The following is a 20,145-nucleotide window of genomic DNA, read 5'->3' as shown; positions in this document are numbered from 1 at the left end:
ACATCAAGTGATTTGTCTAGAAAAAGAAAATTGTCAACCAGTACTCAAGGGAATCACCATTCTCTGTCAGCATCTAGGAAAAACGAGCCAAATATCTCAGCTAAACAAAGAGTTGACGAAGGGCTATCAGTAATGATTGGTTGAATGCTGATCCTTAGTGTATAAATCCAACAATAGCCAGCCTCTGTAAACATGTTTTTTGTTGTTTTGGATTCAACACACTTTAATAACTTTCTGCCAACCCATGGGAACACTGGAATCTGAATCAGACATGAAAGTTCTGAGACTGAAGTAATTTCGAGTGCGTAATAACACCGTTTTTACCCATTTCAGTCCCATCCTTTCATAGACAACACATCATCTTTAAAATATAGATATGGGTATAGATATGTCATTTGCACAGTATCATATTACTATCTATAGTCTGTCAGAATTTTCTAAAGTCTTCATTCATCAGTAATGTGGGCAAATAATCTGCCAAAGATAGTTTTTGGTAATGTCCCTATCTGTAATACAGATTAGGCATTTTTGAGGATATTTAGAAAATTTTACGGGATATTTAGAGAATTTTTTTGAGATATTTCGATTTTTTTTTGGGGAATTTCCGGAAACATATTTAGGCCATTTTTTGAGATATTTGTATCTAAGCCAAGTCTGGGGCTGTTGGACCATCAGAAATCGTCTCACTTGTCTCCATGGTGACACGCTGTCCTTCATCATGGCGTCTGTAGGGAAGAAGACGAGGAGACAGCAAGGACATGAGACTCAGTGTCTATGGAATGAGATTAAGACCTCTATCACTGGAAAAGTTCTGCTATGAGAGTGGGTGGAGCCTCCAGGACTGCTGCTCATCACACTGGAGCTCTTGTTTGCTTTGACTGGTGTGTGGACAGGGAGGTGCCGACTAGACTCACAGTCTCCCTTCTCCATTTGCTCCTGGGGATCTGACCATCCCCCGTGTTATTCTTGATCTTTCAGCTACCCTCAAATTTGACCTCTGTCCTCTGTCTCCATCCTGTCCCTCACCACCTTTACTTCTTTTATGAAACCTCTGTAATCCTTCTCTCACTGCTCCTCTTTCTAGTAGCCCTGTCCTCAGACAGACAAGCCACGCCCTTCAGGGTATGAGCACTGTGAACCCAAGTCTCTGGTCGGGCAGCAGCCATGCCCTTTGAATGGATATGATCAGCATCTTACAAGATCCTCTTGTGTGTGTGTGTGTGTGTGTGTGTGTGTGTGTGTGTGTGTGTGTGTGTGTGTGTGTGAGAGAGAGAGAAAGAGAGTGAGGTTGCGCGATGTGGCCAGCAGCAGATGGAGGGGTAGTGTGATGGCAGAGCTCCCTTACCGCATTCCCAGCAGCATGGGCACAAATTCCCAGACCACATGCAGACGACACTGCATTTCTGGAGCTGCGATACCACACCCTGTCACAGGAGTTAAGGCCTTTGTCCTGCTCAGTTGTAACCCATAAACTGAGGCCACAGCACTAGACTGAGTGGGAGTCACAGCCACTTCAGTGCTCATTTGGTCTGAGATGTAATGCGTACATTTAAAATACATTTAAATATGTGGCAGAGTCACATATTTTGTTACTGTGACAACAGAGAAACCGAGAACTGGACCGTGTGTTTGGAGGGAGTAAAAATTTCCCACATGGACTTCATAATTTTCCATAATGAACAACAGGACTGGACTCCGGATTTGGTGACGTGTCAATGGTCAAGATCACAACATCACAGGACAAGCCATCCAGAAAAGCAGTGCATGGTTTCAGTGCTTACAGAACACTGGAGGATGGATTTAGCCGTTACTAAACACTGGGGGATGGGTTCACTCCTCACAGAACAGTAGAGTTAGAGTCCTTTGGGGGCCAAACCCATCTCATAGTCTTGAGATGGGTCCTGGGTCTGCTGTTGCCAGCAGAGGGCCAGAAGCTCTGGGCTTGTGTGCAGCTGTGTGTTTCTATCCAAAACACTGCAAGTATGAGGCAGATGGAGGATGGGAGGTGTGTGCGCCCATGTTCATGTGTAGCTCCAAATGCAGAGAGCACAGACTTTGTCATTCTTGGACTCCAGTCCTGTGGTGGCAGATCTGTTTGTTCCTGTCTGCCCACCCCCAGCCTCCCTGTTATATTATCACCAGCTTCTTGAACCTGTGTGGTTGGAGGCCTGGAGCCAAGTTGGCAGCATGTTGCTGCTCAACCCCCACACCTCCCACTCCCTCTTCTTCTCTGTGTCATTCATTTGTTTTTAAATGCGTAGGTGTTCTGCCCCAACATGCCTCCTATGGCTGAGAGAGTGGGGGCGCCACTGAGATCTGGGCCTTGGAAGAGATAGTCTGTGGTGGATGGCTCCTTTTACCCACACGCACACACACACACACACGCAGAGTAGCAGCTCTGCCCAGGACACCTGGTGAAACACAGATCACATGGTGTTACACTGTGGGTTGGAGCAGCAAAGTCAAGACACTGTTCTGCCACAGGTTGAAGGTCAAATGTCAAGATAGCCGTTTTGTGGGAGTAATGTATTGGCAACGAAAGAATGCTAATGACTCGATCATTCTTGGTATGAGTCTACACTAAGACCAGCAGGTAGCAGAGTGCTCATGTTGTCACTCTCTAATTTGAAGGTCCTGGGTTTGAATAATTGCTCCTGTTGTAGTGCCCTAGATCAACCTTCTTACCCTGAATGGGTACAGTAAAAATTACCCAGCTGTGTAAATGAGTAAGTCAGTGTAACCCTAAAATATTACATTGCCTTGAACAAAGGTATTAGTTAAGTAAAAGATAATAACAATAATCATCATCTGGCAGTCAGGGTCAAACAGGGCCACTCACAGCTCTGGCCAGTCTTGGTCTGTTCACCCCCCACAACATTCCACTTTCTGCTTGACTGGACCAGCCATGCTGTGAAGTGGGTTTGTAGGGGATGGGGTGGTACAGTGGGCTTGGCCAGATTCTCCTCTTTAGTGGGTCTGGGGTTCAAGCCCTGCTTGGGGTGCCTTATGATAGACTGGTGTCCCATCCTCAGTGTGTCTTCACCCTTATGTCCTCTGTTGTTGGGTTCGGCTCCAGTTCACCATAACAAGCAATTTCAGACAGTGGGTGGGTCATGGTAGTATGCAAAGTGCTGTTTGGCTCACCCCTTCCAATGGCAATGAGCCCAGTGTCAGAGTTTCTTGCAGTGCCTCCTACAGGTTGCAGGTGTTGTGCCAGCATTTAACGGTTTCCCTCATATTGCTGAAAAATGCTCTCATGTTCATATGAATTTTTCACAAATTCTCAGAACAAAACAGATGTGTCATCAAAGCATCATTTATTGTTAAAGAATCATTTACAGTATATTGATTACCAATTTTGTTTTAGACAGTTTTACTCACAGTGAAAAGCATGACTGACCACAGCACTGCTGACACTTGATGGAAGTGACCATCACACTAATACAAGGATGGATGGACAGACCCCTTGACTCCATGGGGAAGGGGGCAAGCACCTTAAAATACCACAATCATAACCAGTAAACGTAACTGCACTACATGTCACTGCTCCAAGGCAGTCTGATGACAGTGTGAAATACTGCACGCTCCAGTGGAATGTGACATCAGTCTGACCACATCTATTGATCCCTGATTCCAGAAGGGTGTAAGCTGGACAAGTGGGTCATGATGCAGAGACAGAAGGAAAGTTCTGGGTGTGAGTGGGTCAATGTGTTGAAGGACACTTGTTAATCCTCAGTCACAGGAGCTTAAGGGCGGATGCTGAGGGTCAGCGTCCTAAACATGGCAGTTTTTACAGTACAATACAAAATAGTACAGCTGTGAAATAAGATGTGTGTGTGTGTGTGTGTTTGCATGTGTGGGTTTGATTCATACTGCCTGTGGAACAGGGGACCATTCTCTGTACATTGAATGTCTGATATGACACACATATAACAGTCTGTGACTGACTCCGCCCTTCTGTTGGGGACACAAGTGTAACACTGACAATGAGCTGTGTGTTCATTCTGTGAGGAGGAGGAGGATGAAGATAGAAGAGAAACATGGCCATTTTTCTGCTGTCAAAATTACACTATGTGGTGACTGTTTGTCCAGTGCAGGTTGCAGTGGTCCAGAGCCTATCCTGGAAATACAGGGCATGAGGCAGTGTACACCCTGGACAGGACACCAGTCCATTGCAGGGCATTCTGTCATTTTCTCACACACACTACAGTCAATTTGGAGTCACCAGTTCACCTAGAACACATCTTTGGACAGCAGGAGGAAATGAATATGAGCAAGGGGAGAACATGCAAACTGCACATAGACTAAATGGGATTTGAACCCACAGCCTTGGAGCTGTGAGGAAGGAGCACAATCAGGACTGTGTCTTAACCCTGCATTTACAGTTGTCCAGAGCAGTTCTGGTGTTCTGCACTAGGTTTTGAATTTTCTGGAATTATTTATTGAATAAAGATTTTAATAAAGCAGATGTGATAAACGGAGTTTGTATTTGTTGTGTTGCACAGTCTTTGCTTTGTTATCAACACATGTGATGTGTGTCTTGTTAGTCCTTTTTAAATGTACAAAATGGTTTTGAATCAGTCTCCCTGTATTTCAACCATATAACAGGAATTCTGGCTGTTTAGTCGAAAATGGATGAACATTTTGTGGCTCGTAAAAGCATTATTTATTTTTCACACTTAAATGATGGTAAATTAGAGTTGGTTTTGCGAGAATTCACTTTGAGAGCAGATTTCACGAAGTAAATACCACTCGTTAAGTATGCTGTATTACCAATTTTATTTCTGGTATTTATTTATAAATACTTATTTAATAAAAATTGTGAGAACGTGAAACCCAAAAGAACACTGAGGAGCTCCACAGCCGTCTCTCCTCTGGAGGTCGTGGTGCTCAGCGCGGGGACTGACGGACGCAGAAGGAGATGAGCCGTATTTCCCTGTTCCGAAGGAGCGGTCGGAGGGGGAGGCGGGCGTTTCTCATGGAGCTCCTGTTGCAGGAAAAATCCACGAAGGCAGAACCGTCCGCGGCGCGTTCACGTGGATTCTGATGAGGGACCGAGCGCGAGCGACATACGTCCCGCGGAGTTCATGTACGTAGGCCTGAGCGCGAGTAAAAAGAGTAAAACGGGGAGTAACGGGCTGGTTTGTGGAGAGAAGCGGGGAGCAGGGCGTTTCTCATGATACAGCACCGCGGCCATGTACTGGGTGTGTGTGTATGTATATATGAAGTGTGTAGTCTATCTACAGATCTGTGTGTACAGTGAGTGTGTAGTACGTGTGAGGATACAATGCAGCGACACTTCCAGAGAGCGGAGTTACATACAAACCGGAATTTGGTGATTTACAGACACACACACACACACACACACACACACACCGTCTAGTTTCACTTCAAAATTTGTAAGACGGAGGAGAATGTTGTTGGTGTCGCTCAGAAAATACGTTCAAGATGAAGTTATGAACCGTCATGTAAATAATTCAATTTCTGGAGCGCATGGTGTGTGTGTGTGTGTGTGTGTAGGGGGGGTGAGAGAGAAGGAAGACAGAGTGTGTTTACTACCAGAAAATGTAAAAAAAAAAAAATCTAGTACTCGTTTCATCACCATCGGAATCGCATCTATTCAATATCTTCTTTGCCATCCTTGTCCATACTTCGTTTGTGTTTTACTAGTGTTCATTTTGGACACCTGCAGGTTTAAAACGTGTTCAAGCTGTAGAGGCTATTTTAAGGGCTTTTCCATTGCCGAAGCTATTACCATTAGACTAGCTAATTTATCGCGTCGCACTAATTAAAGGATTAAAACGCACACGGGGGGGCGGTTAAGGAAGTGAAGCTCTTAACAGTAATGTCTGAAGGAATGGAAAGAGCCCCCCTATACCGAGACCGCTGCGTAGGACCTCTACCCCCCGTGCTCTGAACAATCGACCCTTTGTCACCCCCCATAGAAAATGATGATAGAGAGCACACAGGCTAGGGTTCAGTCACGTGCCACGATTATAGCCTGTGTGAAGTTTATTATGATTATTATTATTTTTTAATTTAGCAGACCAAATACCTACACTGATTTACCCATTTAAAGAGCGGGATAATGTTTTTGTGTGTGTGTGTGTGGTAATGTTTACTGTATCAGTTCAGGGTAAGTACCTTCATCCGCGATATTAAAACAGAGCGCTTTAACACAGGCATAAGACCAAAAAAAACAAATACATCAGAACAAAGAAGACAGTTGACTACAGATACACAGAGGAAAAGAACAAAAACTCCCAACTGAAATTTGAGGGAGGAAAAAAAAACTTCTCAGGGTCCAAGTGCCAGTGGCTGCCCACCCCTCCTGGGCATTTTTGATTAAATAAGACTTCTCAGTCAGATTACAGGAAACGATGGAATTGTTGCTGTATGGTAGCTTGATTTCCCAGTTCAGCAAGGTACGTCTTGTCCATCATGGCAATCATCTTCAGTCAGCATGGGGTGTGTCTGTGACTGCCAGCCGTCCTCCTCAGGTCTTATAATAAGGAGACAGTGCTCAACAAGAAAAAAAATAGTTAGTAATTTGTAACTTAAACAAGTAAATTTAATATGCTTTGATAGAGGTGAGGAAAACATAAACACAGCTAAGTGGAATTACATTTTTGGGTGAAATGCCTGAGTAAACATGGAAGTCTTTAGTCTGGATTTGAAGACAGACGGGGCATTTTTGACAGTAACTGGTCGAGTATTCCATAGTTTAGGTGCTTTGTAACTAAAGGTGTGACCTCCTACTGAGGTCTTATTGATCACAGGTACTTTAAGGTAACCTGCATCTAGTGAACGATGATATTGTCCTGGGATATAAGAATCAGTAATCTCACAAAGGTATTCCAGAGCAATGCCATGTACTGCTTTATAAGTCAGAAGTAGGATTTTATAATCAACTTTAAATATAACTGGGAGCCAATGCAGCGATTTAAGTAACGGTGTTATATAGTCGTACTTCCGAGTTCTAGTAACAATTCTCGCAGCCTCATTTTGGACCACCTGTAGCCTGGATACAGTTTGGTATGGACAACCCAATAATAAAGTATTCCAGTAGTCCAGTTTACTTGAAACAAAAGCATGACCCAATTTCTCAGCATCCTGTCTACATGGGAATCACCGTAATTTATGTTACTTAACTGAAGGAAGCACGACTTAGTCAAAGCATTTACATGAGATAAAAATGACAGCTTTCTGTCATCATATTACAGTATAATAGGTCCAGATATTCAAGCCCTGTGTCCTTTGTACAGCAGACAGCCACTCTTACCACTGCACCCCCTGCTATTTTACATAGACAGTGTTTATTAAAATCCTTTATCAATCATGCATTAATGTGTCGGGGATGTCAGATGCCTCTCAGAGCAGCTTCCCAACTACACTCCCCTCACAGCATGCAGGTCCGGTGGAGGGTGGAAGGGGGTGCCCTTCGGGGGTTTGACAGACCCTAACTCTGAGTGCTGCATAATGCATGTCTTTCTTCTGGGGAGGGACTGTATACTTCTTAAACTTTGAATGTTTCTTCTGAAGCACAGCAGGAAGTGGCAGGAAAATGACTGCAGGGCCCCGGATAGGGTCAAAGTTAAGGGTGCAGATTGAAGCGGAGCAGTGTGTGACCAGGAAGACTAGAACTTCGGCATCATCTCTGTTTCTTCCAAATGGTCCCAGAAGGTGGATTCATTGTGTATAATATAAGTGTGTCATTTTTCGAGCTGTATAAACATGTAAAGTCCTTGCTGCTGGCGGCAGTGTGGACATTGCCAACGGATCATTGTCAGCCATGTTCTGCTTTGTTTCCATGTTCTTCTGATGATGACTTCTGGACAACATGTCCAACTTGAGCTGCTGTCTCTTATTCTTATTGTGTTGGTGTGAACGCAGCTTGACTGCGGTGCTGCATCCAAGAGGTCATGTGGTCTTTGCCCTGCACTGCTCTCATTCTCAGCTTGTTGACTGCACCTCAGGGACCACAGCTGTGGAGACTCTGTGTGTGTGTGTGTGTGTGTGTGTGTGTGTGTGTGTGTGTGTGTGTGTGTGTGTGTGTGTGTGTATATATTGTATATAAAGGAGTTTTTCTTGCTGTTGGTCCAGCCTCTGCAGCCCTCAGGGCCACTGGAGCACAAGTGGCAGAGCAGTGAGTGACTTGGACCAACTAAGTTCACAGCCTCACAACATGGAAGCAGTTCATCTGGTCAGATAGAAAGTTGTCCCACTGGAGCTTTCACACACACTTTACATTCACTCCAAAGTGGACAATTTCATGTGGGAGGAGATTACACCTGTGATGACAGTGTTGCCTTTGTGTCATAGTACAATGACAGAAATGACAGAAGGGATAAATTACGGTGTGGTCTCCACTCAGTATCCGGACAAGTGTGTCCCTGCTCTCCTGTCAGGCATTACTGTGGCCTGTGGGACGGAGTACACAGACCCTCTGCTCAGGTTCTTACCCAAATAAGAATACAGCTGAACAGGTGATGGCAGGACAGGGAATAACTTGCAGTCCTGGCCCTATAACCCCCCGGGAGATAGAGCGGGGGGGTTGCGGTGGTGCAGCTGGTTTGACCGGGTCCTGCTCTACAGTGGGTCTGGGGTTCGAGTCCCGCTTGGGGTGCCTTGCGACAGACTGGTGTCCCATCCCGGGTGTGTCCCCTCCCCCTCCAGCCTTACGCCCCGTGTTGCTGGGTTAGGCTCTGGCTCGCCATGTTCGTTTCAGACTATGTGTGTGTGAAACCTGCTGTTATTTTCAAGAAGTGCAGACAGACAACAGACAGGTGCACTTCTCAGGTGGACAGGTGTTTGTTGTTTGTCCCAGAAGAGCTCAGAGCTCATATGTCCAAAGTGCAGGAGATTGTTGTTTTTAAGAAATAATAAGGAATATCATCACACCAGGTTGTGGATTATGGATAAAGAGTACGTTGACTTTAACCCTAATTGTAACCCTAGACCTAATCTTAACCCTTCATGGGTGGCAGCCTCACTGCGGTGGAGGGGTTTGAACAACCAGGGATCCTGAGAGCTCTTGCCTCCAGCTTTGTTTTCTTGGTGGAATCACCCTTGGCAGCGTGAGATCCCAGGTGATTTCCTTCTGTGATAAAAGTAATAGACTCCCATGAAAGCTCAAGGTGGCTATAAGAATACCTGGCCTTTACTGGAGTTACGAGGGCCCACTCCTGGAGGCATACCAGGGGCATTGTGCTCACTGGAGAGTACCTGGTGGATGGGTGACTTGTGTAGGCCACAGTGAGGCATGGGACTTGAGTGTGATGCCTGCTGGGTGACAGGCAGAGTAAGGATAAACATGTTTTGCTTATACCATTCAGAGTAACAGTTGTGTCTCCACATTTTCAGTGAAAGTGCTGTATTCCTCCAAGTGTGAGGCTGATCTCCTCTGTTTGTGGTTTTTGTGAACAGGATATCAAGGTAGAGTCAGGGTTTGGAAGTTTGTTCAGAATGACACAGTCCATTTGGTCTCATCGCAAAGTTTATTTTCAGCATGAACTAGAAAAGTTTGGAGATGAGTGGGACAGAGGTGGGGTCAAGGTCAGCACCTCCATGATCGATTTCAACAAGTATAAGCCAGTGGAGGAGAAGCTGGCCCAGGTAGTTATTGTACCCGTTTTAAACTCAATCATTACTTTGTTAGTAGCTCACTTTGCAGAGATACCGGAGTTCTATAATGGATGTTCCAGAGAAGTCCTCGGAGCGGTGGGGAGGACAGCACCCACTGCACCTCACACACTCTTCTTTTCCCACAGGCTTCCCTCCTGTGATCTCTGACCTCTCTGTCTCTATGTCCCTCTGGAGCTGCATCCAACACGTTCCTATCCACACATCTGTCCTGCCAGATCCTCTCCACATCTGTCCCTAGGAGGCAGTATTTCACCAAAGTTCTTCACAACAAGCCCAGTGGGTAAGTTGATCTGTAAAGATGACCAGCTGCAATGCCTAATGGGGCTCCTAGGCTCCCTCCAGTGACTCGGCAGGAAGCCTACTGGAAGTCCAGCTGGGTGTGGATGCCGTCATGAAAACTGCAACTGCAAATGGCCGGATGAGTATTGAACCCAGTGCACGCGAAGGGTGTTTCTCTGTGAGAGTCTCATTCTAATGGCTCTGTCATTTCCCCACAGGAGCCCAACACACTCCACAGTGCAGGGGGTGTGAGCAAGCAGGATGTTCACACTCTCTGCCAAGTCCGCCCCCTCCAGGGTGCCCCAGCCTGAGCGACTAGATGAGGTCTACGAGGCGCTGAGGAGAGGCCTGCAGTGAGTGTGGGCGCAGTATGTACTGAACACTACATACTGAACACACAACCAACATTGTACACTGCACAGTACAGTTACTCTCAGTATCTGGTCCCTTAACTGGTCCCTTAACAAGTTTTTCTTTATATCCAATATGAAATTATTAATAATACTTAACTATTATTCAGCTCACTCTGCACATCCTGTGTTTTGCTCTGTTATTCTTTAATTTCCAACTTATTCATTTATTTTGATGTGGCAGTCTTTGTCTTCCTCAAGTCAGTCCACACACTGTCATGAAAAGTTTTCTTCTTTAAAATGTATTTTTCATACGCTTAACCTTCATGAAATTTCTGTTGTCAGCTCATCGTTCACATACAGACACAGTAAACCTTAAAATTCAATCTTTGCAAATATAAAAGCTCAAAAAATTAAATTTATTGTTGTTACCTCTATTTTAAAAAAGCAGATGTCTAACTGAGAGGAATCTTTTTGTAATACAAGCCCATCTTCACTAGTACCACAATGTATGGTTCAATAAAGCTTTCTTGACAGATAAAAGGTTATTTTTCAGATAATTATTTTAAAAAATATTTTCTAGGAACAAACCAGGAAAAAAGTTAAAAAAAAAAAAGAAAAAAAAAGAATATGCAAACATGCACTGCTGAGCGTATAATACACACACACACTTTTTCTGAACCGCTTGTCCCATACGGGGTCGCGGGGAACAGGAGCCTACCCGGCAACACGGCATAAGGCCAGAGGGGGAAGGGACACACCCAGGATGGGACGCCAGTCCGTCGCAAGGCACCCCAAGCGGGACTCGAACCCTGAGCAGGACCCAGTCCAACCCACTGCGCCACCGTGCCCCATAGCGTATAATATTGTTATTGTTATTGAATATGTTTTTGGGGAGAGCCTGCAATGGGACTGCAACCAACTCCAGTTTCTCCCATAATGGAATAAGAAAGTTTATCTGGTTTTTAGAAATTTGGCATGTTTCCAGGAGTAAATTAGGACCAGTTAATGGGGGATAAGTGTACCTACACTTGTGCTATACAGCTATGTCCAAGTGACTGTAGGCAGACAGGAAGTGATGTGTGTTGCCCCACCCCACCCAGGTCCTTCCTTCAGGTCCATCAACTAGAACAGGAAAGTCTGAGTGTCCAGATGAGGGAGTGCAAAAGGAACTCCAGACTGGTGAGACTGGAACCCCATGTGGCCCTCGGTGCTGTGTTCTGTTTACTGCGTGTACTTCCGGTTATTATCAATAATAAAAGTCATCTTCATTTTCTAGGGATTGCTGTATGAACTGGACAAGGTAAGTTGTGTTCTCTCTGAATCACACTGCTGTTGACATACTCAGTGTCCTCTGATGAAGAGGAGAGCACCACCTTCAGGCTGCTGTTGTTCTGTGTCCCCAACAGCAGGTGAAGGTGATTGAGAGGTTCATGAGACGGTTGGAGTTCCACCTCAGCAAGGTATGTCCAGCTTGTCCTGTTGTGTACTGCTCTGTTAGCTGGTGTTCTGTCTGTGTGCGTGCATCTGTGTGTGTCTTATAGGTCCTACCCCTGAAACACAGCCCAGGTGTGTAGGTGGTGACGCACCAACACGCTGTTGTCCTCCACAGGTGGACGAGCTCTATGAGACCTACTGCATGCAGCGCAGGCTGCGCGATGGTGCCAACAAGATGATAAAGGCCTACAGCTCCTCCCCCAGCAGTCGGGAGGCCAGAGAAAGCCTGATGGAGGCGACTAAGGGATATCGCGAGTACACTGAGGTCCGGTACTCACTGGGCCCTCACTGGGCACTCTATGGGTCCTGGAAGACATTAGGCGTGGAATGTTAGATCAGTGAGATTAGTACAGATGCTCCTCTACTTACAATGGTACGATAGTGATACACATTTGGTAGAATCTGTACTTTGAATTTTGACTTTCAATCTGTTCCCGTGCTTGTGATATGCGGTACAATACTCTCCTGATGCTGGGGGATGCCAGCGAGCTGCAGCATCCATTCAACCATGCTCACAATCTCTGTAGCGATCACGGGAATGAGTGTAAGCAACTGCAAGTGTAAGCAACTATGTGTATTTTTGATACTGTGTTGAAAGTGTTTTTTTATTTTGTCTTTTCACATCCCATCATGTCTACTAAATGCCTATGTTTGTCTCCTGCTTAAATTTGCCCAGCTGGTAAGTGTTCTGAGCATATTTTAAGGTAGGGTAGGCTATGATGTTTGGTAGGTGCAGTACTCTATTCTTTTTCAACTTACGATTTTTTCCACTTATGATAGGTTTATCGGAATGTAACCCCATTGTTAGTCGAGGAGCATCTGTACTAGTTTTGGAGACTAGATCAGTACAGTTTGTACTATATGAAAATGCACTCACTCAAACTGGGACCAAAAGTCCATTCAGAGCTCCTTTTGTTTGTAATTTCAAAGTCACGATCAATAAAAGGTTAACAGTATAGGTGTATCTGAATTATTCACTGTCATGTTCTGTAAAAACCTCAAATATAGCTGATTTATTGTAAATAAAAATATTTTGTCATCACAAACTCCTGTTCAGTGCCAGTTGTTGACTGGTTCAACCCATAAACCCATAGAAGTGCAATGTTCCTCACCTTTTTACTGATCACCAACACAGTAAACACAGTAGACAGTGAGAAAGTGAGTTGAACTGAGGCATCCCGCATCCCTGTTGAGGTGCTCTAATTGTACTAAATATGTAGATAACCAGAGAAATTGTCATTAAAAATAAGAAAATAAACTAGAAAATGTTTGTATCTACTTAATGACAGAGGGAGTCAGGGGGCAGTGTTTGCTGTGGTGCTGAATACTATGTTTTACACATTGAGCAACATGTTTAAATCAGTGTTTCCATTCACCACATGGACCCCCCCTCCCCCCCATCTGCAGGGTATGTGTCTTTTGGAGAGTGAACTGGAGGCCTTACTGGGGGAGTTCCATGTCAAAATGAAAGGTAAGTTTGGCACACACATGCATGTGAGGACAGGAGTTTGTCTGCATTCTTGTGTGTCATGTGAACTGTGTGTGTGTTTACATCGCCTGCACTATTGTATTGTATTGTCTTTGTTCTGTTTCCTGTTGTTTATGGCTCCCCACCCCACCCCACCCCACAGGTCTGGCTGGATTTGCAAGGCTCTGTGCTGGAGACCAGTATGAGGTAGGTTTCTCTCCATGCTTCTCTGACATCATACCTTTCAGCATCACTGCAGCAATGGGGGTGGGCATTGGCAGTTAGTAGTTCTCTTTGATTGTCACTTGCAGTAGATGGAGGTTAATGATGGTTAATGGCAGTTAACATTAGTTACTGGAGTTAATAGTGGTTAATGTTCTGCCCAGTGAAGTTAAGCACTGTCATGGAGAGAAGGCGGTTTTTCTCTGTCCTGCAGTCCTTATGAATGAATGAATAAAACTTTATTAATGCCAGAGGGAGATTCACTTTGGCTGCAGCAGCATATACATTTATATTTATTCATTTAGCAGATGCTTTTCTCATAGAAGATGCAATTTCTGCCTTTCATTGGGAGAAAGAGAGACATAGTTGCAGACGTGTGATTCTTAAGTAGTCAGTTTCTTTCCGTCATATGCACCACACCACATCATATGCACATGTTCATCACACGAGTATGTCTCTGGTGTAATATACAACATACTGAATACATACACATACACGTATATATGTACATAAATAGCGCAGTAGTGCTGCTGTCCCACAGCGCCTGGGTGGTGCAAGAGGACATGGCTTCAGTCAGTCTGTGTGGAGTTTGCATGTTCTCCTCATGTCTTCGTGGGCTTCCTCTGGGTGCCCCGGTTTCTTCCCATAATCCAAAGACATGCTGTTCAGGTTCACTTCTAGTGTGTGAATGATAGAGAGAGTGTGTTTCACTGATGAGTGATGGATGAGTGACTCATTGTAAGTAGTGTAATCTAGCAGTGTAAGTCACCTTGGTGAATAAGGTGTGCAGGCTGATAACCCTACATAGAGTTCATTGAGAGGGGGTGCACTGGCGCAGTGGATTTGGCCTGTGCGTGCTCTCCAGTGGGTCTGGGGTTCAAGTCCTGCTTGGGGTGCCTTGTGATGGACTGGCGTCCCGTCCTGGGTGTGTCGTGCACCCCAGTCTTCCACCCTGTGTTGCTGAGTTAGGCTCCACTTCACCGTGATCCCGCTCCGGACAAGCGGTTTCAGTCAATGTGTGTGTGCGTGTGTGTGTGTGTGTGTGTTCATTGGAAGTTGCTTTGGAGAAAAGCATCTAAATAAATAATCTGCGTTTGCCAACACTAAGCTCACACCCCTTCGACCAGATTTTCATGAAATACGGACGGCAGCGCTGGAAACTGCGGGGGCGCATTGAGGTCAACAGCCGACAGGTCTGGGACAGCGAAGAGATGGTGTTCATGCCGCTTGTTACAGATTTCCTGTCAATCAAGGTGAGGGTGGGAGGTGCCTCTGCTGACTCCACCTATTGCTTGTGCTGATGTGACATGTTTATCAGGAACGTGTGCCCTACTCTGCTGTGGTTGCCAAGGTGACGGAGCTGAAGAGCCTGGCGAGTCATGTGGTTGTGGGAAGCGTGTCCTGTGAGACCAAGGACCTGTTCACAGCTCAGCCACAGATGGTCGCTGTGGACATCAACGACCTGGGCACAGTCAAACTGAGCTTGGAGGTGACCTGGAAGTGAGTTTCTCTTCTCTGCAGGCTAGACATGGTGCGAGATGGGCAAAAAGTGTGCATGACTTTAGGAGCTTTAAAGAAATGGCCCCAGAGTGGCCCTCTTTATATTTTCATCACTCATTTAGAGCTTGTTTTCCAGCTTTGAGGATGGTTAATTTGTGGCCATTATACAATATATTGTAGCATCCCACCATGGAGCTACTGGAGACAGGATTGTAGGAAAATGCTCTTTATTGAACACATACATGTCTTTTCAATAACAGTCTCGACAAAGACACAACAAACACTAGAGACAATCTGCTGAATACTTGAAAGTTTCCCCAGGTCACTCTGAGCCCCTCTACTCCACACAGTGATTAGGGGATTACCCCTTGAACCCCCTAGAATTCCCCTGTGGCAAATTAAGCACCATCAATATAACAGCCGATCAGAAAGGAACACAGGACCACGTAGAAGCAGACACTAACATCAACTATTTACATTAATTCACATCAGCCCCCCTCTGTGCCATTACAGTATTTAAATATTTGTGGATCAGAAGGGTGTAACATCTCAGCTCTTCTTGTCACTCAGCCCCTTTGACAAAGATGATCAAATGTCCTCCGGCACCATCAGCAAAGCTGCCACAGTCAACAGGCGGTTGCCGAGCTACAATCAGACCCCTCCAGACACCCCGGCACTGCGTGAGCAGGTCTTCTGTGTGAGTATGGAGCAGGTGGTACATCAGATGGCAGTGATTTTACACTTGGCCTGTTAGGTGGAGCAGGTGGCTCAGTAAACAAATGGAAGGCCTGTCTGCTGTGTCAATTGGCCCTAAGGATGGTAACACCCATCTCTGTGTTGATTTCTTCCACTGTCCTGTAGAGGTTACCACGGAGGCAGGAGGACATGGACAGTGGAACAGCCTGGTCCTGCTCTTCTGAATCATCTGATGATTCATCAAGTCCACAGTCCTTGCTGGGTGTGCCCCACATCCACAAGAACGTGGTCCAACCAGAGATATGTGCTGCCCTGCCCGCCATTCAGATCTCCTTTACCCCCTGTGGCCCAACTGCCTGCACCCATCCCGAAGAGAGTGAGGAAGAGGAGGAGGAGTCTGAAGCTAGCATTGCCAGCAGACAGGAGGATTCTGGGAAGCAGGCGGTGCCCAACGGCCACGCCAAATGCTACTGCCCCCTTAGCTGTGAGGCGTCCTCGTGCCCAACACTGGGGTCATGCCCTGACGCTTTTGAAACAGCCAGGTTATGTGATGTGGAACCACTGGCAATCAGTGAAACATCCCCAGCACCTCCTCTAGGCTCTCAGGAACAGGAGCTCAGTGCAGAGAACCAGGGTGTCTTTACACTCTCACCAGCCACCATGGTGGTGGAGACAGGGGCAAAGTATCCTTCAGTGGAGGTGGAGACCAGCTTGGTGGGGGTGGAGCTTTGCAGCAATGCCTTTCAGACTGAAGACGTATCACAGGAAGTTAATGCTCCTGACTGGAAGAAAGCGTCTCCAGCACCAGCTGAGGGTATGACACAAACACAGCACCACCTGGTGTTGGAGGCCCAGCCTATGGACAGTGCAGTGGGTGGGGTGCAAGAGACTCTAAAAGCAGTTCTTTTTACCCTGGGGACCTTAAAGGGGCAGTTTCCTGAGCTGCAAGGTGTGGAGCAACAGCTGAAACAACTGGAGGAGACAATGATGGTGAGTAACAGTTTTCAACAGCAGTTAGACTCTGCCCAAGTTGGTCCTTACAGACCTAAGATGACATCAGTGTGTGTATGGTTTTACAGCATCATCCTAAACTGTAATCTCATCCGACTGCTTCTGTGTGTATCTGCCACCTGTGTGTGGGTGTGTGTCACCTGTGTGTTTCATCCTCAGGACCACAGCCACTCCACGGGTGTGACTCTAACTGTGGAAGATGCTCTTGGGAGCTTTGACTTCCTGAAAGATGAGTATGAGGATGAGAATCCAAATCAGGGGGCAAAGGAAGAAGGGGAAGATGAGCAATGGATCCCTGCAGACAGGTACCTCCCCCATGAGGTCCTACCCTTTTGGAGTGTCAAATCGAGGGCATGAAATAAAGAGAAGATGTATGCACAACTCTGTGCTACCTCCCTGTGGCGAGGAAGTGCATTGCAATACAGAATAAAAATGTTTTGTAAATATGTTTTGGAAATTATAATATTCATTCACAAAATTTCTGGAGGTATCAGAAGGAGATTGCGCTTTGGTAATTTTTCTAAAATTCTTATTTAAAACATGGCAGTAGCATCTTGCTTGAAAAGTTGTTGGGGACACATTGTGTTTTATTATGATATTTTATACTATGTAGAGAGGGGTGCGGTGGCGCAGCGGGCTTGGCCGGGTCCTGCTCTCTGGCGGGTCTGGGGTTCAAGTCCCGCTTGGGGTGCCCTTTGACGGACTGGTGTCCCATCCTGGGTTGGTCCCCTCCCCCTCTAGCCTTGTGCCCTGTGTTGCCAGGTTAGGCTCCGGTTCACCGCAACCCCACTTGGGACAAGCAGTTTCAGTCAATGTATGTGTATATTATGTATACTCAACATGTCAGTATAATTTACCTGTTTACAGAATTCAGGAGCTGTTGGCCATAGGAAGCCTGTGATTATCCTTCTTTTGTTAATGTGTGCAGTGAGTTCCATGGCAACCCCTTTAGGCTGGGAGAAGACAATGGCTACAAGAAGGACTGCCAAGGGGCCTTAACTGAACCTATGACCACTGGGTGCCAGGCTCTTGACCATGCCCTAATGGTTCACCTGAGAAACTGCAATTCCCAGCTCCAGGTGAACTAGAGTTTTGTGACACAGGTGGACCAGTGTGGGTATGTGGTACGGATGAACAGCCTCTTACTGTTAGGAACCCAAGTGTGTGCTTCCTGACCTGTGCAGCTTGTGCTGCTGTTGCTGCTGTTCTGAGCTGAGGTGTGGTAATATACTGTGCTGCGGAGTGCTCGAAGCAACATTGACCTTGTGCTCTCTTCAGACCCTGCATACCTCAGGAATGAATCACGGTGCCCTGGACCAATTGCTCAGAGAAGCACGGGTGCTGGAGCTCATCTACCTGGTCACCAAAGATTCCAACAGCCATGCCAACTCCCCCATGCAGGGTCAGTGTCATGTGGGCATAGCCTATTGTGTGGTTAGTGCATGTCTGAATCACTACCACCAGGTGGGGCACTGAATGTAGTAAAGTATCTAACAACTGAGCTAATTTCTGGTAAAGAAACTTGTTATAGTAGTTTGCTAAAGCTTGGTGATGTTTGTAAAACTTGGCTCTCCTCCAGGAGTGTTGGAACTGGAGCGGTGTCATGGGGCCGCGTCACTATGGAAACAGTGTACGGGCAGCTCCGATGCATATACCACTTCTGCTGAGAGCTTCCTGCGTACGCTCATTGTGTCCTATGAAGAGCAGCTGGGTGGAGCCTCTTCTTGCATGACTAATACAGGTACAGTGTGGTCCTGGAAACTCTGCCCACAAGTCAGTCCCTCACACAGGCACAATGAGATTTAGTCCCACTAATCTCCGTATTGGTAGACTTTGGGCTTCAGAAAGGATTACTGTAATCAGGAAGTCACTAATGCCATGCTCTAAATCTCATGCATGCCCTGTTTCTTCTACAGTGTTACTCCAGCTGGTAGAGAGAATTATGGGACATCAGATGTCACAGGACAACGGTAGAGCAGCTGGTGAACCTCTGACCATCTTCCAGTTCTGGAACTATTTGGAGTCTGAGGGTGTGAGCAGTTTGGACGCACACATATGTGAAATGGCTGAGGAGGCCGAGGGCCACTGAGAAACCATTAGAGAATGTTCTTCTGGCTCCTCTCTCTGCAGTGTTGATGCGGCACCTCAGCGTTCCCAACGGCTTCTAATGCCATGGCAACACTGTCCTTTAGTGCCATGGAGACCTCGTCCCCATCAGAACAGCCACCACTGACCTGCTGTAGTTTCCCTTTCTCTCACACAAACACACACACACAGCCAAAATCCATCAGTCTATATGGGTTCCATGGTCAGACATGCTCCTGCAGACTAAACTGATCATGTCAACATTAAGCTAATTAAATATTAAAGCATATTTACTGCCCATAAAATACATAAACATGAGTGGAAAAAGCGAAGCTGCCAATTTTCTTGGGAGACTGAGGCTCTATCTTGCCATACCTACAGCCCATGGGACTAATGGGTCCAATATCTGCACCTTAATATCTGTAGCCTTGATGCCATGTTTGAAAGGCACGATGGGGGCTGATTGACTGCTGTGGACAAGTGAGTCAGGGCCCCCAGACTCCAATGCACTTTTTTTAAAAGAAAAAAGAATCAGTGCCATTTTTCTGTACATTCATCACATTTCTTTCTGGAATTTCCACTATACGGCTCTAGACACTTGTATTATGCTCCAGTACAGGAGGTTCTGTGGCTCTGAGCTCAGACCTTCACTGGGGTCACATCCCATTTCTGATGTAATCCTGTGCACTGTGCTAGGTTTCACATTGTGGGAGACTGATGAGTCTTGTTGCCTTGGGAACCACTGGATTTGCCACAACATCTTCTGCCCCAGAAGTGCTGTTGCAGGAAGGTGGATGGGTTCCAGATTTGAACCAAGCATTCAGGGCGTTACCTCAGAAGATGCTTCACTGTTTATTCTGAGAGACCTTAAACACAGCGGAAATGGAGACCTGATCAGCTGAAAAGTGCCTAAGTTTTGGTGAATAGAAAGTATTGATACTGAGTTTTTATTTAATACTTCAGAATTGCAGCAGAAACATAACTGCAATCTTTTTTTTCCATTTTAAGCAAAACAAATGCAGTCTAAGAGATGTCTAAAAAATGTATATATTCTGACAAAGATCCTGCCTTAAAATGTAAACAGAATTATTAAAATGTTTGGAAAATTTCTTGTCTTGTTTGTATGATTCTGTCTATTAAATGAATATTTAAATACTGACATACAGAAAACTGAACTCAGGTCACTGATTCCATCCACTTCCATGCAGCCCTTTGGTTAAGAGCTTCAGAGCATTAATCATTTCCCTCCCTTCTCCCTGTAACCATCAGGAAATGGCCACATCTGATTTAGTTGTGGCACCATCATCACATGCCTGATACCAGACACTGATATGACGGCATTCATTGAGGACATCTGCCTTTGGACCCAGCAGTGCCAGGACAACACTCTCT

General features: G+C 45.9%; 1 protein-coding gene across 2 annotated transcripts; it reads left to right on the top strand.

The window, feature by feature from the left end:
* The first annotated feature begins 4,912 nt into the window (after positions 1-4,912).
* LOC108933943 (rho family-interacting cell polarization regulator 2-like) lies at positions 4,913-19,816 on the top strand. 2 transcript variants are annotated; one of them, XM_018751368.1, is made up of 18 exons: positions 4,913-5,089; positions 9,771-9,925; positions 10,143-10,277; positions 11,378-11,456; positions 11,554-11,577; positions 11,684-11,737; positions 11,887-12,036; positions 13,179-13,242; positions 13,403-13,446; positions 14,589-14,714; positions 14,813-14,961; positions 15,532-15,658; positions 15,823-16,647; positions 16,828-16,973; positions 17,597-17,747; positions 17,947-18,070; positions 18,248-18,409; positions 18,585-19,816. In XM_018751368.1, the coding sequence occupies exons 3-18, from the start codon at positions 10,186-10,188 to the stop codon at positions 18,755-18,757; spliced, it is 2,490 nt and encodes an 829-aa protein (XP_018606884.1). In that variant the 5' UTR covers positions 4,913-5,089; positions 9,771-9,925; positions 10,143-10,185; the 3' UTR covers positions 18,758-19,816. The 2 variants fall into 2 exon arrangements, with proteins under 2 accessions (XP_018606884.1, XP_018606883.1); XM_018751367.1 differs by lacking the exons at positions 4,913-5,089; positions 9,771-9,925; positions 10,143-10,277 and having other exon boundaries at positions 11,154-11,456.
* The last annotated feature ends 329 nt before the right edge of the window (positions 19,817-20,145 follow it).

This window comes from Scleropages formosus, chromosome 1 (assembly GCF_900964775.1).
Source record: "Scleropages formosus chromosome 1, fSclFor1.1, whole genome shotgun sequence".
Lineage (NCBI taxonomy): Eukaryota > Metazoa > Chordata > Actinopteri > Osteoglossiformes > Osteoglossidae > Scleropages > Scleropages formosus.
Note: the sequence above shows the minus strand (reverse complement) of the source record. Positions and strands in the feature narration are given on the sequence as shown.